Raw genomic sequence first — 27990 nt, forward strand, 5'->3', positions numbered from 1 at the left:
CTGTTGCAAAGAAAGTAAGCAAAGGTTTTTTCCTCTGACTGCTGAAGCTCGATATTCACTCCGTCAGAGTTCAGTGAAACAAGTGATCTGCCATGTTGGATGTCTTGGATGTGACATTTGTGTATTTTGGTATGATTATTTTGCGTGGATATATATATATATATATATATATATATATATATATATATATATATATATATATATATATATATTGTTGTTGTTTTTTCTTTGTTTTTTCTGTCTGTATCATTTTTCTTTCTATTAGTACTTTATTTGTTTCATTTTTTTTCTTCTTTCCTTTTTATATTACCAATCTGTGTGAGACCTATGTTATTAAAATGAACTTAAGGTTCTGAATCTAAATATTTAGATAGAAAATTGTAATTAGTCATTGAAGCCATTGATTTGCTTCACATGATGAGCCTTCTAGGCTTTTAGTCTCTCTTGCATATTCTTGTTATTGTTTATATTGTTTTGTTTGTGGTTTTTAATTTGTGCTAAATCAAGTCAAATTTGACAAAAATAAAAGCCACATTGACGCTTAGTAAAATTCCACCATTGATGTGAAAGTGTCCATCAGATACATACAGGTATGAAAGATTATTAATGTTCAAATTATTCACATGGAAAAAAAAAAGAGTCTGGTGTAAAAAGGTGATAAGAAATAATATTTTAAAGGCTGCTACCTGATGGAAGGACTTGACATATGCTTTACCTCATAAACCCCAATTTTTCTCTCAACTACAGTTTTCAGTTAGCTGTCAAAAAAAAAAATCCTCAAACTGCTGCTGTGAATTTCTTTTCTTTTTATGAACACAACAAGTTTAGTATTTGTTCTTACTGGCAGTAATGCCTTTTGTATTCCAAGCAGGTTGAAGCAGGTTATGCACACGTTATGTGACCCAGATCTCGGCCCAGACTACATGCAGATGTTGTGAAAGTGGCAGCTGTTTTCTGATGAGTGTGAATTATTAATTGACCCATATCACTCTGCAGGGGCGAGAAATGGGAATGTTTGTTACCACGGGGCGGTTTACCAAGGTAATGTGCAGTCAACGCAGGAGTGGTGAGGTGAGGTGAACTTATTGACTCCTCTTCTTTCCTCCCTCATCCTCCTCCTCCTCCTCACAGCCTCAGAGTCAGGATCCCAGTCAGACAGGCTAACAGGAGAGAAGGGGACGATACTGAACCAGCATTCGTCATAACATCCTCCCTCTTGATGTTTCTTCCCGCTACGTTTCTTTCTCCTTTTGTCTCCTCTTGCTCCTTTTTTTCCTCCTTCTTCTCCTCCACCACCTTTTTGTCAGCCTCCTCCTCCTCCTCCTCCTCCTCCTCCTCCTCCTGCTCCTCCTCCTCCTCCTCCTCCTCCTCCTTTGGTGTGGGGACTTGTGGAGGCTGTGTGCCTGGTGGGGGTGTGGCTGGTAGTTCAGGCTCCTCTGTGCCTTTGGTGTCCTCTGTGTCCCCTGTGTCCTCTTTGTCCACTGCAGGACTGGTGGCAATACTGGGAGCATTGGTGGTGTCAGGTGGGACATAAAGTTCAGTTGTTGCAGGAAAAGAATCATACGTTATCCAGTCTTCCACCTCTGTAGGCTGGGGGGAGGGATCGAACATATCTGTTGTGGGATCGATATCTTCTTCTAACGTGTCAGGAACTAGACAACACACAACAGAAGAAAAAGATTTTTTTCTAACTGACTTTAGGGCTAAAGATTATTCTCAAATTATTAATTAAACATTTAGACTGGGTTGCACCAATAAAGACTCCTTTTTTTGTAAAAGTGGACCATTTATCACTAATAGCAATAATAAAACAATATCTACAAATAAAACAATACAACATGTTGTCTGTCGTACCACAGAGGTTGTTTTCACATTTCTGGAGGTTCTCAGGGCATCTGGAGCACCAATCACCTTCAACGTACGGCCTCTGGTCTTCATAGTTCCCTCTGAGAACACAGAACATCACACACACAGTTGAACACACACACACACACACACACACACACACACACACACACACACACACACACACACACACACACACAAATAATAATATATCACATTATATATGATAATAAAATGTATGAAATAGATTCATACAAACAGTATGAAAAGAAAATAATTGCTGTCCATTAGGGGGAGCTCTTGTTCCAGCAGTGCAACAGCAACAGCATCATCACTGCTTCAGTTAGATGCAGTAACAGCAGCAGCAGTGGAGTATTATTAACAATAGTACCAGTAGTAATACCATTAAAAGCAGCTGTTATTGTAGTAGTAACAGGAGTATGAAGACACCCCTTTATACCATAATATATACATATAAAAAGAAAAAGATAAAATATTTAATAGTTAAACTGATTAACTTTATTGTTTTTGTAAATATACGCTCATTCTGAATTTGATGCCTGCATCACGTTCTAAAAAAGTTGTGACAGCAGCAACAAAAGACTGTGAAAGATGTGGAAAACTCAGAAAACACCTGTCTAGATCATTTTACAGGTAAACAGAAGCATGGATGGGCTGAGGTTCAACACTTTGTGAAAAACTTCATGGAGAAACAGTCCAAAAGTTTAAGAACAACGTTTGTCAACACAAAACTGCAGGAATTTATAGATTTCACCATCTACAGTCCATAATATCATTAAAAGATTCAGAGAATCCAGAGAAATCTCTGCGTGTAAGGAGGAAGACTGAAAACCAACACTGAATGTCTGTGACCTTTGACCCCTCAGGCAGCACTGCATTAAAAACTGCACTTTGGAAAACCGTTGTCAGTAAACACAGTTTGTCTCTGCATCTACAAATGCAAGTTAAGACTCTACCATGCAAAGAGAAAGACACATATCAACAACATCCAGAAACACTGCAGACTTCTCTGGACCCGAGCTCATCTGAGATGGACTGACGCAAAGCGGAAAAGTGTTCTGTGGTCTGACGAGTCCACATTTCAGACTGTTTTCACAAATCATGGATGTCGTGTCCTCCAGGGTAAAGAGGAAAAGGACCATCCAGATTGTTACCAGCACTAACTTCAAAAGACAGCAGCTGTGATGGTATGGAGGTGTGTTAGTGCCCATGGCATCATGGGTAATTGTCACATCTGTGAAGATCCCATTAATACTGAAAGGTACATACAGGTTTTGGAGCGACATATGCTGCCATCCAGATGACGTCTTTTTCAGAGACGTCCCTGCTTATTTCAGTGAGACGATGCAAAGACACATTGTGGACGTGTTCCAGCAGAGTGTCTTCATAGTAAAACAGTTCACAGAGACCCTGGACTGTTGAGCAGCTGAAGTCATATATCAAGCAAGAATGAGAAAGAATTTCACTTTCAGAACTTCACCAATTAGTGTCCTCAGTTCACAAACACTGACTGAGTGTTCAAAGAATGAGCTGATGTATCACAGCAGTAAACATGATCCTGAACCAACTTTTCCAGAACGTGCTGCATCAAATTCAGAATAAGTGTTTATTTACAAAAAAACAATAAAGTTTATCAGTTTGAACATTAAATATCTTGTCTTTGGTCTGTATTCAGTTGTATATATGTTGAAAAAGATTTAACAATCATTGCATTCTGTTTTCATTTATGTTTTACACAACATCCAAACTTTCTTGTAACTGAGGTTTGTATAATAATATCAATACTTAATAGTATTGATATAGTAGTAGGATTACCAGTAATAGTACCAGCAGTACTAGTTTTGATACAGTTGTGGCTGCACTTATTTGTAATAATACTAGCAGCACAAATAATGATGGCATTACTGGTAGTGTTATAGTAGTAGAATTAGTTGAGTTTATGTTAGTAGTAATAGTACTGTAGTCATAGTGTAGTACTACTGTAGTAATGATACTGACGCTGGGTAGTAATTGCAGACGAGGAAGGAGGCTCTCTCCCAGTCCAGTCCCTCCATGCTGTTGCAGAGATGGAAGGCACAGCCGACTCTGTGTGTGTCTGCCCACACCATCTGTAACACACACACACACACACACATACGCACAGCTCAAATCCAGTCCAGAGACACACATGTGTATAAATATGTGTGTGTGTGTGTGTGTGTGTGTGTGTGTGTGTGTGTGTGTGTGTTTGTTTCTGACCTGTGTGTAGTGTCCACACATCTTGTCTTCATCACAGCTGTTGTTCTGGAAGTCATAGTGCAGGTGTTCTACAGGAAACAGTTACATTACATGATATTTAACCAGTGAAGGAAAAGTATCCATGTCCTTCATGTACTGCAAGTAAAAGTCACAACACCACACTGTAAAAATACTTAATTCAGATAATACAGCATCACTTGATTCTTTAAAAGTTATATATTTTTCCACTTTTTTGGCCCCTCGGGACAGAATATCTGAAAAACGTACCTTTGTATGACTAATATTTTAATTTAGTTATTATTATTTGTCTTTTATACAGGAGGTACAAGAAGGGAAATCAACATTCAAAGAAACAAAAGGAGAAGAAAAAGAAGGAGAAGAGAAAAACCTTATAATGAGGCCTTTTTCACAGCAGAAATTCTGACTTGTCATGGTAGACATAATGATGGCTCTGTTCGATCTGTTCGTGCCATGGCGGCGTGACAGCATGAATAATATCAGGACACTGAAACTGACGCAGCAGTCGGAGTCGTGTTTGTGTTGTCTGGATGAATTAAAATCTAATATTCACTCTCCTTTTAGCTCTGGTTTGGTCTCTACCAATTCCTGAGGAAAAAATCTGGCTCTTAAGTAACTAAATGTTCCACTTTCTTCACCTGACAGCTGCTGACTGTGTCTGTATTTTATTGCTGAAGCTGAATGCTGAATGAAAGAAAGAAATTTATATTGCTACAACTTGTGCCACAGGCCCCAGATACTGTAGAGTTTGGTTCTTCAAGCCTGCACTTACCCAGAAACCATTTCTCGAGAGCCTCTCGGAGGTCCAGAGGCCCTGTGCCGGCAAACAGATTCTCTCCTGTGTCCTCCAAGTCTGGGTTGTGGTTCCAGATACATTTAGCAGCGTAGCTCTCTGCGATCACCTTCAGATTTGGGTCCCATTTCTGCAGAGAACCAATGAAAGTTAATTAATGAAGAAGAGAATTTATTACAGAATTCTGGAAAATTCTTGTCTTGTCTCCTTGTCTAAAAATTGGGGACTAAACATTTAGACTAAGACCCCTCTTTATTTAGAGGATCTCCAGTGTAGAAATTTCAAGTTCTGAGAACATAAACACACAGAAAGTTGCACCCCAATGGAAAAATCTCCGTCAGATGAGCAAAAGTCCACACATTCTGTGCTCAAGTAGAAGTACAGATATTTGTTTTAAAAACACTCAACTGAAAAGAGACACTGGTTTTGAATTTTTTTTAGCACCACAAGCAGAGTGCCATCTAGTCCCATTACACTGGGAAGAAGGCGATATCTCCAAAACTCCACACCAAAATCAATCTAGATGGATAAACAGCACTACAGGCCAGGAGAAAATATAATTTTTGATTTTAGTGTGATTTGTTCCTTTAAACCAAAACAATGACAGAAAAAACTGACTTGATGATGGTGCAACAGGAAAAGTTGATGAAGTTTTCCTCTGTTGACCACACTTGAGGATGATCCATCAAGTAGCTGTTGGCAAATTTTACGAGACAAAAAAAAATATTTTCATTGGTCTGGTGAACCAAACTCACCAGTGTGGTGAAAAACACATTCCACAACTTCTCTCCAGTAGCCCTCTGTATTCACCAACTGTTTTCAACTATGGTGCCTTCACCAGGGTGGAAACAAAGCAGGACTGTGTGGTAATACACAGAGATGTGATTTCAACATAAATTCAAAAGTTAAACCACCATGTTGTGACCCTTCGGCTGGAATAACCTCCCTGCTGACATCAGTCTGACTCCGCCTTTACATGTTAATACGATCTTAAAACTCATTTGTTCACCTTAACTTTCCATTAGTGTTTATTCTCAGATTAGTTAAGCCTCGTGCTTCTAACTTTATTCATTTGCTGGGTCAGTCTCAGTCTACTGATCTTCTAACCCTAGTACTTTTTGTTTGTGTTCATCCTCAGAAATTTATGATACGTGTCGGCAAGGTGCAATGCACACATGACTGATAGGGGGCAGTGTAGGGGCAGAATGCAGTGACAGGGTCAGGGGTCAGGAGATATGTCACCAGCAACAACAGTGGTGGAAAGTTTTGAGAAGAGGCTCACTGAATAAGTCTGCAACTACCTTCATCTTTACGACATATCGCTGCCGCTACACAGCGCCAAACATGTCTGCCACAACAGCTGGCGACACATAAATTCAGTTTTGGAAGTCGACGTCGAAACATGTCGAAATAAATGGAAACATGCACAACACTGCGATGTACTGTACGTGCACGGCAGCAGATGATGGAAAAACATGTCTCCTTTTCTTATTTCTGTTGTTTTTCCGGGCGGTTTATGGTCTGATTCTCTGTTGTGCCCTCTACTGGTGTTTTGCAGTAACATGTGTAGACAAGCAGCCGCGCCGTGAACAGCTCGCTTCACTACGCAGCTGGTTCTCTACACAAACACATGATCAAACAGCAAGTATAGCTCCGGCCTCACTGATACTTTGGATTATAAGAGATCGTCTCACATTCGCTGTTCAACTCTTTTCTTCAGGCTGTGGCTGTCAGCACGCGTGGCCAATCATTTGTTTGTGAAAGTCTTGATATTGAGTTTAGGACAATAACTTGAGACTTGACTTAGGCTCAAAAGGACTTGACTTTTTACTAAATTTAGCATTTTTTCTAGATATTGAGAAGTTATATTTTATTTTTGAAACATGACTGGTGATTTTTAACGCTGCGCGTGCAAGCTGGAGAGGGCTAGTCCACACATAATAACATCTGGATTGAAAGATCATGTTGTTGATGACTGTAATAAAAAAAGAACAGCAGGATGTAAGATCTGCAGATCTAGAATCAGTGACAGAGCCACCATAATATCCAACTTCACCTGTCACGTCAAAACCCACAAAGAAAGGTATGTGACTGTGATATTACCAGTTAAACTGTGCAGATGTGTTTGCAGCTAATGCAGCTGCGCGCTCACGAATCTCGCTCCTCTGCGCAGCTCTCATGAACCCACTGTCTATTAAAAAAATTTAAGGCCAACCTCTTACTGATTCAGTGTTTTATTAAATGTAGTCGTCAGATGGAGTTGACAAAATGTCATAGTTGTAGTAAGTAGCCATTTTATTTTTTAAAGTGTCTCAGAGTCTCTTAATGTTAATCAAAACACACATTTTTAAACCATAATTCATATTTATCTTTGATTTAGAAGGGCTACACAGTCGACATGTTATGGTTGAGACACATCTATCAAAAAATAGAAAGTTTATCAGTGCTTGAGCAGTTTTCCAGCCTTTTATTGAACCAGGAAGTGAGACAGGGGTCCTTAGGGTATAGCTGACCCTTTTTATGCCTGATTAAATTGTGTTTTTGTAAAAATCTGACGGAGTTGATGGAAATCTGCGACATTACTTTAAAGGGCCAACATTTTCATAACTAATCAATTTTAAAACAAAGATGATTTTAATAGCACAGTATCACACCTGTGTTATCCGCAGTTTTTTTTTGTTATTTTTAGATTTAAAGACTTTTAACACATTTTTAATTGTTTGAAGCTGTGAATTCTCATCTGGGACAAGGCTGTTTTCTGGCACAGGGCAAAAAAAGCTGTCAAGTGGACTTTGAGTTATTTATTTTGTCACATTATTTTTGTAATTAAATTGTGTGTAACATCCTGTCTAAGAATTCCTAACTAACTCCAGGTTCCAACTTATAATTGAATGCAGCATCGTCAGACTTTAGCTTTTCATGTGAGAGCTCCAAAACAGCCTTAAAGAAAGTTAAATGTGTAAAGAGATATAAGATGGTCGATCCACTTTAGCTGAAACTTGATCAGGCTCAGTTCATGTGGTAAAATTTGATAAGCTGAAACAGTTTATATTTTTCCCTCTTAACTCTGCCCTTAATTAGCGTGATAATTTAATTGTGTTGCTGTTTAAGATTTATTACTGATTTATGGCCTCAAAATAACTGAGGTTCTCTGGGGTAAAGTGCTACACAAATAGTGTTGGGTTTTATTATTATTATTATATAACATGTTTTATGTCTTTATATTATAAAATTAACCGCAGATCTTTGGCACTGGCTTCAGCTGACTCAGTGAAAGGATTATTTTTTATGTTTTTTTGATGGATGTTTGGTTTGAGAGTGAGTAAAGTTAATTTGACAGCCTCTTGTTAGAGTAACATTGTGAAAGTGATATGACATTCAATATCATATCAAGGAAATGTGCAAAAGACAGGAAAAGGAAAGTAAAGAAACGCTGCGTTTGACCCTGCTCGCATGGATGAGTCAGGAAATCATCACTGTCATGACCTCATTCAACCAAAGATGCTTCATAAAAAGATTTTTGTGTTTTTCTGTCCTGTTTCCTTTCATACAGATAAAACCAGAGGGTATTATTTCCTGGTTATGATCCTCGTCACCAGCTGATTCATTGACCTGACCTCTCCCTGACCAGCCTGTCTGTCTGAGGTACGCATTTCCTTCCCATCATGCCTGATAGGTTAACCCCACAGTGATTTCTGCTCCAGGAACTCCAGGACACCGTGGCTGAAGTGTCAGTCCTGTCAGTTTTGAGCTCCACATGTTTAGACAGGTATTTTTCAAGTCTTTCCTGGATTGACTGATTTAAAAAGATAAAAAAATATATATACATTTTTTCATTAGAGGCCATAATAATGAATTGGCAGCTGTCTGTAATTGTAATCCTAATAATGTCCATTTTCACAAAATGCATTTATAATCTTATTACGTCTTTTATATCTGTCACTGTAATGGAATACATTTACCCCTTTTTGTGTAATCTGTTACTTCCCAAGCCTGACTGGTTTTTCTACGGTTCCTCCATAATGTATAGAAAGACTCTGAGAGAGGAATCAAGCATGGCAGAACACAAACCCGTATGGTTAAAACTTTAGCGTTGATTTGGATTATAATGTTTCTCCTCTGCTCATCCTGTTTGTTTATGTCTGACAAGCTGCCGGCTCAGAAACAGCCAGAACATCTCCGACCACAGGGCTCCCTGCCTGAGGGACGCTTCAGTATCACAGCGAGAAACTTAACTCATTCAATCACTGAAGCATTTCTGTATCACCAGGGTTCAGAGAGCAGACAAGCAGGAAATAACACGACACATCTTACTGTCAGCTAATGTGCAGAACTTTATTAGGTACAGTCCATACACCAGCTCTGCCATTACATCTATCTGTACAAAGATCATAACTAGACTTGTTCTGATACTGATAGTATCGTAGTTTTCTCTAAAATGCAGTATCAGTTATTGTCTATGCACCAATCCAACACCTCATAATTTACTAATCCTGAAACGCCTTTTTCCCCCCATGTCATGTTGTACATCATTCATTCTTGGTTCATGTTTTATATGTTTACAAACAATTTAAAGGAGAAATATGTTATGTATTTATTGTACTGAATCATAAAATTACCATGATATGGCATCAGAGACATGCATGGCCTATGAGAGCTTTCAAAGAATGTAACTTGAACAATACAGTTCTATTGCAATTTCTTTTTTTATTAAGTTATTAATTATTAAATAATAATCAAATGCAGAGGGAATTATGCAATACAAGGATACAAGGCGGTTTATTTATTGTTTATACGGTTGTAAAATGAGATTTGGATGTCGTTCCCTCTTTGATTGTATGATTGATTGATTTGATTGGTTGAATGTGATAACAAGTAGATAGATTTATACAGTCTTTTATTAGTGTTGTATAATGGCCCTTTGAGGACAAACATAATGTTGATGTGACTGATACTGATGATGTTCTCCTCTGAAAAGTCCATTTCTGTCTGGAACGTCTTGTTTTTGTTTGCCCGTTTCACCGAGTTCAAATTATTGCTGAACGTTTGTTGAATGAGTTAGTGTCGGTTTATGAGTCATAATAAATTATTAATAATCTTTTAGAAGGAGTAGATGTTTATAACAGTTAAACTGAGCAAAAATGTTAGTGGAGTTTGGCAGCAGTGAGACAGGCAGTCAATGAACTGAATTTTCAGATCAGTGAGCTTTTGTTTCTACACGTGTCTCTAATTTTTTGTCCTCCACCTCTACATACACGAGGGGGGTAGACTGTAAGTGAGACCTCTCAGTATAGTGAAGCCTGCAACACCACCACTAACTATGACCTCAGTGATAAAACATATGTAAGGGATAATACACAGTGAGCAGACTGACAGGATGATGCAGGACCCCGACACTTATTACATTGTCAACCCCCCCTTATCTCGATATATTGATTTTAAAATGATTTTAAGGCTTTATTTTGTAATAATGACCTGCTCACTGCTTGTTACATGGTTATGTAAAAAAAAAATCAATAATTTGACACAATATATTAACTTTAGAATGATTTTAGTGATTTTTCGTTCCTCCAGAGTCTATGATCAGAACTGTGTCCATAGCAATGGTCTGTTATACAGAAATAACAGACCAAATGCTGAATGCTGTAGGATGCTGTAACTGATGTATAGTCAGACCTGAGTGTTTAATAAAGTCATGTAATCAAATTTATTTTACACAACTATGACTGATGATTATAGGCATCATAAAAGTAGATTTTATGGTAGAACAGTTATATTGGATTGTATTAGACTGTATAGATCCACCTACAGTAATGTAGTGGACATGTGTATTTAAATTGTATAACTTATACATAATATAATATATATATCCTCTCTCTCTGTGCCATAGAGCTTCATTATTTTCCAGAAACTATTAAAAACACAGTAATGAATCACACCGTTTCACTGGCTGACATGTTCCTTCATTATCATGAACACACACACTGTGGATTCAGTCCCACACACACCATCCTGCTGCCATGTACCCACTAGAACACCAAATGTGGATTAATCCGCCGCTGAAAATAGTCCCCAACAAATGCACAATTTCCTCCTGTTTACTCTGTGACTAAACCTTTAGGAACCAATGGGCTTGGAGCTCAGAGCAACACACAGGAAGTTGGCAAGTGCTGAGAGACAAACTAACATTATTGTTTTGTCTTTGCTCAGAGTGCAAAGTGTCTAAGATGATGAACATGGCTGCTGTAAACTAAAGTTGTGGGAGTGTGTTGGGTTAAACATCTGTGGAGACAACACTGTGAAGTCAGAGAGTACTGGGAGACAAACCAACATGTTGTTGGTTTGGGTGTTTTTGTTTGATTTGTTGACAATAAGAACGAAAACTAGAGAAAATCACCAGCATTGTGCTTCAGTTTATGCTGTACTTGCTCATGACTGAGCGTCTTCTGGTTTGAATCACTGTTGCAAAGATACCAAAAGAATGAACAACAAGACCGTGACTGAAAGTTTAATATTCCTGTGTGTGTGTGTGTGTATGTGTGTGTGTGTGTGTGTGTGTGTGTGTGTGTGTGTGTGTGTGTGTGTGTGTGTTTATTTGTCCAGTGATGACACACAACACAAACAATAGTCAGGGGTCTCCTTCACATTCCTCTGTCTCTCCAGGCTCTCTCAACATCTGGTCTGTGTTATGACTTTTGGGTCATATAGTAACACCCACATGTGTGTGCACACACACACACACACACACGCACACACACACACCATCACCTCTGTGTGCCATACTGAAGGTCATCCGGTCTGTGAACAGCTGATTTTTGTTTCTCTTTGTCTCAACAGAAAAGTCACAGATGGTCATTTCATCACGGATCAGTGATATCTGATTGATAACATATTCAGATATCAACTTTTTAGCTGTTTAACAAACCTCAGTATCTCACTGTGCCATAAAGTGCAAATATATCGTTGTATTATATTGCAGCATTGAGCAAATTCACACTTACAAAGAGCTTGTTGAGAGTTCAGTTCATTGAGACTAAAAATTTTCATTTCTTCCATTTAAAATATAAATATTTTAAAATATAAATATTTTAAATTGAACCTCTTCCTGCCAGGGACGCTGGAGTCTATATAATGTAGCAGTGTGCATCTCACTGACTGAGACAGATTCAATTCACAGCACATTTAATACGTATGTTCAACGATTTCATGCATTGTACATTTTTAAATAGCTAACAATTTGGTGCGGTACGATGCAATGTGTGAATTTTTACATTTTGATTCTTTTAATGCAATATTTGTAGCATATTAGTTGCAAGAAGAAATCCTGATAATTTTACTAAATCCAGTAGAGGCAGAGTGAGGTGTACATTACAGGGGGGACATAATGAGAATCTGTGAAAAAAAACTTTTAAACTGTTTAAAATACATTTTTGCAGTAAGATGATCAGCTGCTCTGTTTCACATGGAGAGTGCTGTGGTTTTGATTGAATTTGACCGTGTAGAGGAAGTGGGGTGTGGAGGAACAGTGACACTGCATGTTACCTGCTCTCACAGTGACATGACGTCTCTGTGGGTCGGAGACTCGTGGCTCTGTACTCTGCTGTCAGACATGTTTTGTATAAGCAGTGTTTCTCATGATAACATCTTACTAAAAGTTGCACAAATGTGAAGACCAATGTTTTGTTAAACTTAGCACGACATTCAAATGCATGTATTATCCACAAGCGCGCTTACTCAGTTAGCAATAACGTCCAGCTGGACTTAAAAAAACAAAAAAAAAAAAAAAAAAAAAATCTTGGATAGATTTACGCACCAAAACTACTTGGTCCTTAATCTTGGTCCTTAGATTATATCTTACATTCACATCAGGACAGTTTTATCCTGCTGTTGACTTGAAGATTTTATTTTTTTTATTCATAGACGCTTGTTGTTTTTTCATCATTAGCATAAGCTACACTCCCTGTGTACAGTCCTAACAATCCTCAACAACAGGCAAAATAATCTATTTATCCTCTTGAACAATGGAAGCTATTGTTTTGACTGATCATACCAGCTACAGTATTTACTTTAATAACATTTTATATAATTACATTACTTTATGTAATTTAATTTGTTTATTTCCATGTTTTGTCAGTGGAGATTGATTTCAGTTGGTTTTTGCCAGCTTGATCTCACTGTTTTGTCAGTTTCGGTTCAGGACTTTTTCTCTGAGTTTCTTCACTTCGTCTAACAGGCGTTTCTCCAGCGTGATGGAAACAGAGCCGCTGGCAGCCGAGCTGTGATATAATTGTGAATTTCACTCGAGCTGCTTAGGAAAATGTTTCCTCAGGGTTTGTTTTTATTGGTTTCTAAGCACCAATAATGAGCGGAGTACAGTGCAGATGATGAAATATCAGAGAACAAGCAGTCGGATACAGTGCCGCAGTATTACTGAACCTCCTGCTGAGCAGATTTACATTCTTTCTCTGCAGGTCTGCTGTTCTCCTGGTTCTGATTCAGGCTCCGAGGCCGCAGCGATCACACCGACTGTTTGTTTTCATCTCAGCCTCAGCAGGAAGGATTGAGCTGGTTTCAGGCCACACATTACAAGGCATTTGTTCTGCAAAATCATGTAGCAGACCAGTTTGATCTGGACTGGTCAGACTGGTTTTTTAGTTACTATTCTCTCTATCTGAACTGATCTGACTTCTTCAGTGCTGTTTTATCATGTTGATCAGACCTGGTCTTTTTTTTTTTTTTAACTGGTCTGACTGGTTTGTCTGCTGTCAAGGCTGATTTATCAGTTTTTATCTGTTTTATCAAACTGGTTTCTCTGCTGTTTCTGTAGTTGTTTTTGAACTGGTCAAAATGGTTATTAAGCTATTTGATCATTTTATGTGAAACTGGTTTCTCACTTTCTATCAGAATTTTTTTAATGGTCAAACTGGTTTCTCTGTTGTTTGTATGTGGTACAGACCAGTTTTATTTGAACTGGTCAGACTGGTTTCGCTGCTGTCTTCTCAGAGTAACGTCAAATTGGTTAGAATGGTTTCTCATTCTTTATCAGTCTGATCTGAACTGGTCTGACTGCTCACAGTGCTGTTTTATCATGTGGCCCAGACCTGGTCAGACTGGTACAGACAGTTTTGTTTGAACTGGGTGAACTGGTCTCTAAGTTTACATCAGATTTTATCTAAACTGGTTTGATTTAGTTTGTCACTCTGTATTAGTTTTATTTGAACTGGTCAGACTGGTTTATCAGTGTTCTTGGTTTTATCTGAACTGGTCAGACTCCTTCCAGTGATGTTTACTATGTGCCACACACCAGTTTTATCCGAACTGGTCAGACTGGTTTCCTGGATTTACGTCAAACCAGTTTTCTGTTTTTATTAGTTTGATCTTAACTGGTTCTCAACTGTTTCTATGTAGCACAGAGGAGTCATATTTGAACTGGTCAAACTGGTTACTGGTTATTTGAAAACGATGGACTTAATTCTCTGCCGTTTCTGATGCACAGACCAGTTTTATTTGTACTGGTTGGACTGGTTTCTCCTCTGTTTGAATCAGTTATTTGTCAAGACTGGTCAGACTGGTTTACTGGTTTTTATCTGTTTTTTTTAATCTGGTTTTTAACTGCTTTGCCTGTGTTTTTTGCCAGTTTTATTAAAACCAAACACATTTCATTGGTGTTGTACTGGTTTTAACTGAGCTGGTCAGAGTTTTTTTTCTGCTCGTCTTTTCTGAGCATCTTATCTAACTGGAAAGGCTGTAGTTACACAGAAACAAAATTTAATCTGTTTTCTGTAATTTCCTCCCAGTTCAGTTCACTGACCTCCCTGCTCTTCCAGATCTGTCCACCTCATCTTACTCCTGATTTTACAACTACTCCCTTTCTTATCAAACCTTCCCTGTCTCTCTGTCCTCTCTTACTTCCCTGTCTTTCTTTTTTTAATCCTTTAATCGTCTCTCTTTGCTCCTCGCTCTGTTTCCTTCACTCCTTCTACCCTTCCTCCTCTCATTCTGTCCTTCTTTCTCTTCGGTCCAGAAAGAAAAACATGAATATGAAAATGTCCCAGTGGGGCTTCCATACCAGCGGAGACAGGCTGAGACCTCTCCTGGTCAACACGCACACATCTATGTACATGCACACACAAGTATGAACACACACATTCCTCTGGGTGCTCATTCATTCACTACCTAATTTTCATCTCTCTCTATCTAAACATTGTGTTCTTCGTCTCTCTGCTCTTTCCCAACACTCCTCCTCCTCCTCCTCTGTTGCTCAACCCTGAGGCCGACTCCCTCCCTCCCTGTCTCCGGATGATTTCCCCGCTGCGTTCCTCCTCTGACACTCTTGTTATTAACTGGAGGGAGCCTGCACAGGGAAACACCCGTCCGTTACTGGAACCCAGGCTGCAGTTTGCTCAGCAAATCTGGTGCGTTTTAATGTGGCTGTTTCATAAAAAGAGACGATCCTGGTCTGATAACATGGAACAAGAAGCATTTCATGTCAGGAAACCGTTGCTGCAATCAGGAAATTAATAAAGGCTTGAGTAGAGGCACTAAAACTGGATGGTAACGCCAGGCAACAGATGGTGAAGCACCTACTGCAATGCCAACAAAACTGTCAGGTGCAACCAGTGGAGATCTGCAAAGTTCTAGTCCAAAACACATGAGTCCAACACGTGTTGCCCCGAGCTGAAACAAGATTTCAAACTGAAGCAGTTGTTGATCATTGTGACTCCTAGTGGCCAGTTAACTTAAGTGAGAAGTCAGCTGCCAGTGAACATATGAAAATAGAAATACTGCCTCTAAGTTGTTTGTTTCCATCCACCAGTCAAGTTATAGTTTACATCCACGTCTGTCCAGACTCAAGTAATGTCTGTAGTGAAGACTGAAGGAATTTAATTTGAACTAAGCACTATACTGACCTGTAACTTTGAGGGAATTTATTAAAAAGTATTGTGTTTTTTTTTCTTTTCAAAATGAAAGTTTTATTATTGACATGTGTGATTCCAGTGAATAATTTCCAGGTAAAAAACATGTTGTCTTCATTTTACAGAGGACTGATAGAGAGCTGAACATTTGTAATTTTGGCATAATTAGCGTATGGTGTCATTAAGGGGGGCAGCTGGGTTCTCCTCACAATACAACAAAAGGATCATTCACAGAGGTGAAACCCTCAAATTAAGAATATACAAAAAATGATACTAAGATAAGAATAAAATCAGAAAGACAAGAGGAAAAAAGCTCGACTAGAAGAATTTCGGATGACTGAGGAGTCTATGACTAATGAATCAAACCTTCGACCATCGGGGGGCAGCCCTACAATCCTTCACCTATTCCCGACCACTCCCCCTTTACGCCTGTGGCTTCACAATACAAGTTGTATCCTTCTTGATCACAGGAAGCCATTGCTATTGTAATGACTTTCAGGTTAGCTCTCTCTGATGCACGCCGCACCTAGTTCACATTTGGGTTCAGGAAGCTTGTTTCCTCTCTTCTTGTGAAATGTGCGTTCTGATCTTATTGTGATTCCCTGTTAAATTGTTCATAACCTGACAAACAACCTGCTGCAGCAGAAAGTATCATGCCACCGTGTTGTGCTGCTGTCTCTGCTGCGCAGTGAATAAAGCTCACTTTGTACCAGCCAAAGATTTTGAACCTGAAAGAATCTTTTCATTACAGAAACAAGATAAAACAGAGACAAGCTCATAAAAATGTGCAGGGAGAGCATGAGGAATTAAAGGGACTCGTGGATAGTTTATATTAGCTGGCACAATTATTAAAAAATTGATTAATGTGTGACAGTAGGCTCTGCTGGTTAACTGATGGGAGAAAGTGAAATGAATGGCTGGTAAACAAGTTTCAGCTCGTGTTTTATAGCTGTCATTGTACACCAGGCATGTCCAAACTACTTTACAAAGGGCAGAGTGGCTGCAAGTTTTCACTCAGCCAACCAACAGCACACATGACTCCACTAACCAGCTGTTTGAAGACTTAAATCAGCTGATTGACTGTGTCAAGCCTGGTGTGCTCCGACTTGGCAGGAACGACAACCTGCAGCCATGTTGCCCTTCATGGAATAGTTTGGACATGCCTGTTGTACACAGAGCAATGCGACAGCATGACAGGATGTAAACTTTACAAACCGAGTCTCTAAATCACCACAAACCACAAAACTAACTGTGATGGAACCTGAGAAGAGTAACAGAACCGGGAGGAGCGCAGGTGATGCTTGCTTGTTTGCTTATGCTCGTTTTTGTCTTTGACACGCTCAGATTGTAGAAGTGTCGGACAACATTATAGAAAGGACGGCTATAATGAGAAACCTCTTTTTAAAGAGGAAGAAGTTTTACTGCTTTCTTCAAACTAACCTCCTTTTACAAAACCGTGTCATCATCAGCTTTATTCAAACTCAGCAGAAACAAAATAAACCTCACCAAAAACCAGCTCTGGTTTGGTAGAAAGAAATCCTTAATTCTCATCAGCTGCAGCCCAGGATGGATGCTCCTCAGCTGCTGTGATTTATAACTAGGAGGAGGACACACAGTTTTACTGGTGAAACATACTCATGTTGGCTGATATTGGACATTAGTGTGGTGCACTAATCTTAGCCAAGTACAGGCCTAATGAATTCTTGGGTTATGGCCCAGCAAGTGTTTGGTGAGGTTACCGTGACGTTGCTCTTTGACTTTTGATCACCGAAATCGAATCAGTTCATCTCTGAATCCAAGTTTACGTTTGAACCAAGTCTGAAGAAATGTCCTCTGAGTATCTTTGAGACATTGCATGGATCCATGATTTCATAAAGGATTTTCAAATTTATTATCAGTTCCTCGGATCATTCCAGACTGACATCCATCACTTCTCACTTTAATCATCATTAAGTTGGAAAGTCACCGTTCATTTTGTTTTGATTTTGCCAATACTGTTTTTTTGAGCCTGTGCAACACTTCCCGTTTTCTATTCATGAACAATGATATGAATTTGTCTTTGATAAATCGAGATAATGAATGAATGAATGAATGAATGATATTTGTTTCGTGGATAGTTTCATCTGAGTTAATTGTGTGAAAAGTAAGAAAGAGGCTTTTCTCTTTTAGATGTTGATGAAATATGTAAAACAAACATAAAGAGGAATAAATCCTGATTTATTATCCTCACCTGAGGATCAGCTCATCTCCTCAGTTTTAAAAACATCTCGTGGACATGTTTCACCTGGTAGAGATGCCTAATCAGGGCCTCAGGTATTTTATACAAGTTTTTTTGTTCAAACTTGTTGATCATTAAACAGCAGGCAGGGCAAATCCTCCAAATTCAATGCCAACCCAGATTAACATAACTAATGCAGTGTAAAACATCTTTTATTTTTTCCTCCAAACTTAATAAAACCACAGTCAACACAGCAATTAACTTCAGCCTTGAAATGGGAAAAACCCTCCACAATCCTTTTCCGGAAAGTCCAAAGCTGTAAAAGCATATCGGTCTTCATCTCACCTCCATAAAGAGCTAAAACAGCTGAAGCTTCTCTCTGGTCCAGCGACCAAACCAAAACACTCAGCCGGCCTAAACCTGCCCGAACCTGTGACACACAACACCGACACAGAGATTTAATCTGACCCTCGATTCACCTGAACGTCCCACTGACAGTTACAAACTGTTCAGTAGAAGCACAATCAGGACAAATGGAAAACTTTTACATAAGTCTTTAAAATCCCTGTCAGACAAGCAGCAGCAGCCACATAACATCTGCGCCTGGTGATGACATCATTTCATTTCTGGGGATGTTCAGTGTCGATCTGTCAGTCTGTTGGCCAAAGTGAAAAAAAAAAAAAGCATTGCGACAACTTTTTAATGAGACATTTTGTCCAGGCAGTCACAGTCCCCAGATATTGAAAACTAATGAGGCTGCTGATTCGCTAACTATTTGTCCAGAATAGAGCTGCACAATTTGGTAAAAAAAAAAAAAGTCACAGTGCGATAATTTTGACTGAAATTGCAATTGCGATATGTGATACAGTTAGTGGGAATGATCAATTTTCATGTTTACTGAAAAAAAAGCTAAAAGTTGTGATGATGTGATTTTCATCTGAAGAACAACAGCAGCACCACAGTACCTCGTTATGATGCTGTTTTTCCTTTTTCAAAAAAATGTGATTTAGTTCTGGTTCTGCGATTTGCTGTGATTTTATTGCAGTTGCCAGTCATTGTGCAGCCCCACTAGATAAATATTCCTTAATGCGTTACTAGGAGGTCTTTCGCAACCATTTTCCACAGAGCATTTTAATGGACCCATTACAGTCCTTTAAAAGAGCAATAATTTGTGAATTTATGGTGATTGAAGAGGAAGAATATGATAACGATAATAATAATAAATGCACGTGTCAAACTCCTGCGTGACCTGCATGCAAAATCCAGCCCAGCATCTCATTTTATGTGTTAAATATTTCAATATTTCAATATTTCCAGGTGAAAATAATTTGATCACATCACCAGGTAAGATCATCATTTAACCTCAGAAAGATCCAAACCAGGCAGAGTTAATTTAAATTTCTACAGTTTGTCTCGTCAGATTAACAGCTGTAATCTCATCGTAACGTGTCAGGATCCAACAGGTTCACGGTTCATCCTGCTGATGCCTCACGTCTGTCTCCACTTTTGTCTTCTTAAAGACTCATTTTATTCGGTTCGGCAGCTTATAAACATTAGTTCTGGGTCCTTTAACTTACTGGTAGTGCATCCCAGCACACAGCAGCTTTTAGACACTTTTCTGTTGTTTCCTGGCAGACAGAAAGTCACAAGAGGCAGGGTCACACAATACAAGTCAGTGAGGGAGGGCTGTTTATCAGAACATGAATGTTTGTGCCTAAACAAACTGGTATTCTAGTGCTTTGTATATTTCTTTTCTTTTTTCTTTATTAATTCTCTAATAGTTGTAAAATTAAAGGCAAATCTGCTTTCAGAGCAAGTTAGTAATTATTTGGTTATTACTGAAAAGCATTAATAATGAAATGCAGAGGAAATGATGTAATATAACACTAAGCAGATACATTTATATTTTGGTAAATTTACAACCAGCCCTTTGAATCTGTTGATTATTTTCTTGATTGATTAACCCTGTCACAATCTTGTCACAGTTAAAAACGATTATTTTCACTATCAATCAACCTGTTGACCATTTTCTCCATTATTCAGTTGGTTGTTTGGTCCAAATGTTGATCAGTTTTTTCCAAAGTCTAAGATGATGTCCTCAAAATATTCAGTTTGCTGTCAGAGAGGAATAAAGAAACCAGAAAATATTGACATTTTTCCTCCAAAAAAATGACTCAAACTGATTAATCGATTATCGAAACAGCAATTAATTAAATAATTGATCACCTTTTATGGAAAGACAGAAGAAAGTCCTTGAATTAGCGTGCTAGCCACTCGTGATGGAGCACGGTTACTCATTGCATTGCACTGTTTAACAATGAAGACAACAACTCCCATGATCCCATGCTACTTCAAGGTATCATCAGACTCTGTCTTTTGATTTAAGAGGTCGCTAGTGGCAGAAATGGCATACTGTGTTTTAAAGTGTCCACAGCTGACAAGTGAAGAAACTAAATCGCTGAAGTGGTTTCATCAGCAAAGCGTTCTGCAGAAAACAAGAGACAAAAAAAACAAAAAAAACAAAAAAAACCCAGAAACAAACAAAGATAATTAGAACAAGACAAAGCGAGCAGAAGACAAAAGCCAGCAAACGGCTCCAGAACTGACATGTGCGTTTGTGCTCTGGGAAAAATAGAATCAGAGGAAGCAGGAAAAGAAAATATGAAAAAAATGAGTTTGATGAATATTAAGTAATTTTTAGTCAGTTAGACAGTTTGACTTCTTTACACTTTTTCTTTTCATATCTCCCTCCCTCTTCTCTCACTTGTTTTCTTCTTCATCTGTCTCCTACTACCTCTGTTTTACCACATTTAGTATTTGATCCAGACCTCCTCCTGCTGTCTCATAAACCCCTGGGATCACTCAGACAAAATGAAGTAAACTCAGAGACTAGATGTGCTGTACTTTTGACTGTGCTGTTGACAGACACAATACAATGCACAACAGAAATGGAGAAGCAACTTGCAGCTGGACACAATTAAAATAAATTGTGGACAGTGGTGAGACGTCTCCAAGAACATCTTGGGGAAAAAAAAGGTACAGATATATGTGACATCTTTGTAGAAACATCTTGATTTCTCTTTGTTGAGTTTTCACATTCAGAACCGATGGTACATTTCCAAAATTATTTTAAAAAAAAAGTTTAGGGAGTCACCAGAATCACTAGTATTCATCCTCTGGGGGACATAAAGATTTTCAGAAATATTAATTGTATTCTGGACAGCAGCTGTCATTAAATCTTTCTTTGGACCAAACTGTTGGAACAACAGATGAGCTGAGATCATCATTTGACTTCAGATATAATTATTTTCTGAATGTTTTCAACTTTGAGAGGATTTCTGTTCTGCTAATTTAAAGATGCACTGTGGCTGCAAGCGCTGTGCGTTTAAAGATGATTGTAATTTTGTTATTTATCTTCATGTGACAATTAAACAAGCGATATGTAAAAAACATAGTGTATATATAAAACATATATTGTTTTCTCTTTCCCACAGTTTGATCCCTCCAGATAGTTTCACTGTGACTTGCTGAGGTTTGGCGCTATCAGATCATCCCCATACAATAAGGCTCAATGTCTGATTCATGGTGCTCCAAGTGGTACAAAATTAGATTAGCAAAACTCAACAGCGTCTCGTTCCAAGTTTAATGACAAGTCTGTGACATGTTGAGGTCTGTGGATTAGTCAGGGTGAACCACGCTATCAACAGAGTCAGTGAAAACTTCTGTCCAAAAACTGGCTGCCCATGTTTTGGGGTATTTTGGACTAAATTTATTGTTTGATCATTTTAGATTGGTCATATTTGTTTACATTGGTTTTGTTTTAGGTTGTCTTTAAGGCAGCAGCTCAGGTTGTGATCTTTTATATGATTTTTTTTGATGATTTCATGATTTTACTGTTGTGTTTCTATTTCATTTCAATCTCGTGAGCATTTTTGTCTGACTGGCTTTATGGTTAGTCTGTAAGTCTTTGTCATTTCACACCTACCTCATTTAGTCCAGGCTTTGCACTTTTCGGTTTGATCCAAACCTAAATTGCAGATGTGAAACCTCCCCTGGACCACGGTCCAGACAAAACGGGCGAACCTCAATCTGACTGAAAGAGGTGGTCTCAGCCCGGATCAAATTGGTTCGTTTCTATTGTGAAAAACTTCTGGGGGATGGTTTGGACTTTCTGACCGATTACTGGATGATCTTACAGGCTATTGTCAGAACCAGAAAAAGGACAAAAAAATGCAATAGAGTCACTAGACCCTGTTTTACACCTGCAGCAAAACTGATGGTGCCAGTGGCACAGGTGGTATTGCTATCTTACACCGACAAAGTCATCGTTTTTACCACATCTGCAAGATAGTAAATGAACTTGCACCTGGTCTGTGCAGCCATGGGCAAGAGCACTAAGAGTTAAGACAAAATGAAGATGTGGCCGGGCACATTTGGTATCTTGTGTGCGCACACTGTAGTCAAAACCACTTGCAATTTAGCCCAGCTAAAACCTGGTCGAACAGCAATGCCTGTGGCACAGTGGGTCTGTCTGCACAAGATAGCAACTGGCATGTTTGGCCGAAGCACACACACTCACAGCTGTCAGATCATCTTTAACAGATCACATGACAGCTGGAGCAGCTGTGGTGTTTATGTCTGCGTGTTTATTGGGACTCAGAAAACAGTCCATGTTCAGTCTAAAACACACCCATGAATTAATCAAGGCACTTGTGCACAGCTGATAGGTGTATCCTGCTGTGTGCTGCTGGCTCAAGACAGCAAGGGTGGATTTGCACACACAATGAATAAATTAAAACCATTGCACTTTGTGCTTTCAACTCGTGGTTTACATCAGCGTTAGATAGGGCGTTTAACGTTTAACTGACATTTGATCTGATGACTTTACAGAGAGTCGATTGGAGAAAACCTCACAAAAATTCATAAACTATCAAATATTTTCTAAGAGGATGAGAGAGAGAATTGAACTGGCACACACCCATCTACAAACCAATCATCATCAGGACAGCTACGTAATGATGACAGGATGTAGGTATGTCATGTGCGCTTCTTTTCTGCGCTCGCATAAGAACAATGTGAAACCAAAACTAACCAAATCAAATGTACACAATGTAGGGCCGTACCAGACTCAGCTTCAGCTATTTGTTCCTTCTTTTTTTAGTTCAGCACCACTAAACTCTCACCAACATGAGTATGTTTTAATGCCTTTCTTCTTCTTCTGTAATGTGAAAACATCAAATTTCAACACTGTCAGAGAAAGTAGAAGTGTCTTTTTTCTCCTGCTCATACACTGATCAGGCATAACATTATGACCACCTGCTGAATAATGTATTGGTCTCCCTTTCATTGCCAAAACAGCCCTGACCCATCGAGGCATGGACTTCACTAGACCCCTGAAGGTGTGTTGTGGTATCTGACACCAAGATGTTAGCAGCAGGTCCTTTAAGTCCTGTAAGTTGCGAGGTGGGGCCTCCATGGATTGGACTTGTTTGTCCAGCACACATCCCACAGATGCTTGATTGGATTGAGATCTGGGGGATTTGGAGGCCAAGTCAACACCACAAACTCGTTGTTGTGCTCCTTAAACCATTCCTGAGCCATTTTTGCTTTGTGGCACGGCACAATATCCGGCTGAAAGAGGCCACAGCCATCAGGGAATACTGTTTCCATGAAGGGGTGCGCATGGTCTGCAACAGTGCTTAGGTAGGTGGTACATGTCAAAGTAACATCCACATGGATGGCAGGACCCAAGGTTTCCCAGCAGAACATTGCCCAAAGCATCACACTGACTCAGTCAGCTTGCCTTCTTCCCATGGTGCATCCTGGTGCCACGTGTTCCCCATGTAAGTGATGCACACGCACCTGGCCATCCACGTGATGTAAAAGAAAATGTGATCCATCAGACTAGGCCACCTTCTTCCGTTGGTCCATGGTCCAGTTCTGATGCTCATGTGTCCATTGTTGGTGCTTTCGTGGTGCACAGGGGTCAGCATGGACACCCTGACTGGTCTGCAGCTATGCAGCCCCATACACAACAAACTGTGATGCACTGTGTATTCTGACACCTTTCTATCAGAACCTGCATTAACTTCTTCAGTAATTTGAACATCAGTAGCTCGTCAGATGGATCGGACCACATGGGCCAGGCTTTGCTCCTCACATGCATCAATGAGCCTTGGCCGCCCATGACCCTGTTGCCGGTTCACCACTGTTCCTTCCTTGGACTGACCACTGCAGACAAGGAACGCCCCATAAGAGCTGCGGTTTTGAAGATGCTCTGACCCAGTCGTCTAGCCATCACAACTTGGCCCTTGTCAATATCGCTCAAATCCTTGCCCATTTTTCCTGCTTCTAACACATCAACTTTGAGGACAAAATGTTCACTTCCTGCCTAATATATCCCACCCACTAACAGGTGCCATGATGAAGACATAATCAGTTTTATTCACTTCACCTGTCAGTGGTCATAATGTTCTGCCTGATCGGTGTAGTTCAGGTATAAAATCCCAGTGCACCATCACTGCAGCGCGTCAGTTGCACTCCATTTCTATCACTCTTCTCAGCTTCCATCACAGTTAGTTTAGTGCTTTCTGGTGATTTAGAGACTCAGTTTGTAAAGTTTACAGCCTGCCATGCTGTTGCATTGATCTGTGTACAATGACACAGCAAAATAAAAAAAAAAAAACAAGAGCTGAAGGTTGTTTAGCGACCTCTCATTTCACCTTCTCTCATCAGTTAACCACCAACAACTGCCGTTGTGAGGGTTGTTTAGTGCATACCTCCCTGTGCAAATACAAATCTTGGTTTGAACTTTTAATTAAGATAATAAAGGTTAAAGGAGCAATGTTTAGAAACTGTACATGCAAAAATGAGTGCTGCAGTCACTAGCCATAGACAGTAACATTTTACCCGTTATAAAGATTTACTCCTGCTAAAAGATTATTAATAACTTCTTATGACTCATAAACAGACACTAACTCATTCGGCAAACATTCGGCATTAATTTGAACTCTGATTAAACTTAAATGGGCAAACAAAAACAGTTGTTCTGGACTGAAATTAATGTCAGCTTAACATGTTTCCTTGATCTCTGATGGCATATCAAGGACATTTTATGATTTATTACAGTAAATATATTCCAGATTTCTCCTTTCAATTGAAAAAAGTATTAAGTTACCAACTAACAAAACAACTTTTTGCCACAGTTTGTTGGCCAGCTTCAGTATCAAGATGAGTGGATTATGCTGACTAACCCTGTCACTATGTGGAGCACCATGAACCATGAAAATACCACTGAGTTCTACTGTACTGATGTGGGCTACATTTAGTATTGCTGAAATCCCACTGAGGCTGCTTGGTTTGCTGCAGTTTGCTGGAATCGAAAATCTGGTGTGGTTTGTGGTGTGAAAGCAAAGCAGACCAGCCACAGAATTTTGTAATCATGGATATGTGATTTATTAAATCCATTTGCCGATGGTGGGAACTGATAAGAGAGCAATAAAGAGCAGCATGACTGGCTTGGATTATTGCTTGTTGTTGCGGTTCATGTTTTGAAATTGCAGCTGGTGGTTTTAACATTAAGATGAGTCATCATGTTGACGTATATATAAGATGACAGATAAAGTTTTAGTGAAGTTACAGTCATCTTTACAGAGGGATTAGTCACTTCCCAGGAGAAACGTCACATTTATCTTTGCAAACCACAGTTGCAAAATCAAGAATTACAGTTGGCGTCTGCATTTGTCAATTCTTTGGAAACAGGTTAGTCAGGTTTTAATACAGCTGCTGCTTCTCTGTTTGTCCTCCAGTGTATAAACATCTGCAAATCTCATAATCGCATGCAAAGCTAATGTACGTTTAATTTATTTAAACTATTACAACACTCACCATCTGAAGAAAAGCCTTCAGACATTAAATCTTGTGCAGGCTGTTATGCAAAAATCTTATATGAAGCTGCATCAAAGCAAATATGACCGGTCAGTTTTCAGTGCTGTTGCATCGACCAAATATTATATGTCTGACCTTTGACCTTTTGAAGACCAGATTTTATTATTTTATGGCAGTAATTATTACTTTTTTTTTTTTTTACCATTTAATGCACCAAAACAGGTGGCAGTGATGTCAGTAAGTGGCAGTAATATGAAGAGATAAAAAAAAAAAATCTTGCTTAAAAATGCCTCTTTCACAAAAACACTGTTTTTGTCTGAAAAGTGGATTTTTTTGATGCAACCAACCAACATTCAAGTGCTTATATAAAAAAAGAATGAATAAAGTCAGAAGAAAACATTTCTTCTGTCTGAAACTAGAAGATTTGTTCTTTCTTTTGATATATTCTATGTTAACATATTCATAGGACTGAAAGTGAAGTGTTGAAAAAATCAGTGAATTTTTTAAAAAATGCTGGTGCTGGCAACTTTATTAAAAAATGCTGGCAGGGAAAGAGTTAAGTGTTCGCTATATTTAGGATATTTTGACCACTTAACCTTGCTGTCAGACAGCCTTTTTTGACGGGAAACCACTGTTAAATGAGCCAAATATCACTTTTTCCAAAACCTCCAAACTCTATTGACAAAACCAGTAATTCTACCTCACAGAAGAGAGGAACTGCTGGTCTGCTGCTGCCTCAATCTGTCAGTTTGTTTCTGCCATTGTGTGACTTCAGTGTTTTAAACTGTTCGCTCGGATTCACCAAAGTCACACAATTATGCGAGCAAACTGACTGATCGAAGGAGCAGTAGACCAGCAACTCGTGTGTTCTGCAAGGTAAAAATACTGTTTTTGTCAAAGGAGTTTGGTTGGTTTGGAGAGAGTGATATTTGACTTATTCAGTATAAATGTCATTTCCTGTCAGAAAAGTCTGTCTGACAGAAAGGAAAAACAGTGAAAATTTTCTAAATATAACATACACTTAAACTTTGATTATTTATAGGCGTCTAAAATACATTATGTTGCTGACCCTGTCCACAGCAGTAGATCGGTTAGGTTCCTACACAGGTACTCCTGCTGCTTCTCCAAACCCTCACCAAGTACCTCATATAGTCTATACTTCAAAAAATAAGAACTATCCCTTTAACACATATTACAACAGTATGTCACTGATATTTCTCAGTCATTTGGGTGGTATAAGGATATCAAAACAGAGTGTCATACTGTGGTATCAGTTGATGATATTGTATCTGACATTTATTAGACAATATTATCTCATTATTACCTTTTTTACCTCTCTGTATTGGTTGATGTATATTTGGAAAGACATTAATGCTCAGAAAATGCCGTAATGACGTGTGAGCAGATGGATGGAGGTATTTTAAGCTCTGCCGGTGTCTTACCAGAGGCAGCATGGCTGTGGCGCTGGGAGAAACCTGTCCTCTGTAGTAGTTATGAAGCTCCACCAGCAGCTCCTCCTGCTCCTCGCTCAGAAAGCTCCAGGCTCCAGGAACCACCAGGGCACCCAGCAGGAGCCATGCCCAAAGAGGAGCTCCCCTCGTCGGGCAGAGACGTGCGGACCCCCTCCTCAGCTTGGAGCACCGTGAGGCTCGATCCCCATCTGGGGTAGTCCTTCGGGTCGAGACCTCCTGCTGGGTGGAGACCCCCAGGAGTTCCGAGAGGCCCCGCTGGTGCATGATGGGAAACAGAGTCCTGAGGGATGTATCCTCGAGTGGTCAGTCCAGAGTCCAAAGAAGTGTGTGTTAAAGTGTGTGTCACAATGATCTGCAATTGTGTTTGTGTGTTTGTCTATGTGTGAGTGTATGTGTGTGTATGTACAATGGACCACTTGTTTTTGTCTGTGTGTGTATCTGTGTGTGTGTTTGTGTGTGTCTAAGAGTCAGTTAAAGTGTGTGTGCTCCCTCCTCAGTGCCTCTCACTCTCAGCTCTGCCGATCTCCCTCTTTCTGACCCGGCTTTAAGAGACAGAGGATCCTCCCCTCCACACACACACAC

At 39.3% G+C, this 27990-nt stretch overlaps 1 protein-coding gene across 1 annotated transcript; it reads right to left on the reverse strand.

Moving 5' to 3' along the window:
• Positions 1-220: 220 nt before the first annotated feature.
• LOC146324618 (uncharacterized) lies at positions 221-27923 on the reverse strand. The gene is made up of 6 exons (XM_084722036.1): positions 27379-27923; positions 4895-5045; positions 4105-4172; positions 3865-3974; positions 1735-1946; positions 221-1703 (listed from the first exon to the last, which is right to left on the reverse strand). The coding sequence occupies exons 1-6, from the start codon at positions 27670-27672 to the stop codon at positions 1126-1128; spliced, it is 1413 nt and encodes a 470-aa protein (XP_084578162.1). The 5' UTR covers positions 27673-27923; the 3' UTR covers positions 221-1125.
• Between the last annotated feature and the right edge of the window lie 67 nt (positions 27924-27990).

Source organism: Lutjanus erythropterus, chromosome 6 (genome assembly GCF_056507025.1).
Source record: "Lutjanus erythropterus isolate fLutEry1 chromosome 6, fLutEry1.hap2, whole genome shotgun sequence".
NCBI classification, from domain to species: Eukaryota; Metazoa; Chordata; class Actinopteri; order Lutjaniformes; family Lutjanidae; genus Lutjanus; species Lutjanus erythropterus.

Excerpts from the sequence above, each read along its gene's own strand:
- LOC146324618 (XM_084722036.1), bottom strand. The coding sequence starts at position 27,672 with ATGCACCAGCGGGGCCTCTCGGAACTCCTGGGGGTCTCCACCCAGCAG. Across the intron at positions 5,046-27,378 it reads CCACAGCCATGCTGCCTCTG|AAATGGGACCCAAATCTGAA; the intron begins GTAAGACACCGG and ends GGTTCTCTGCAG. Across the intron at positions 3,975-4,104 it reads TGTGTGGACACTACACACAG|ATGGTGTGGGCAGACACACA; the intron begins GTCAGAAACAAA and ends TGTGTGTTACAG.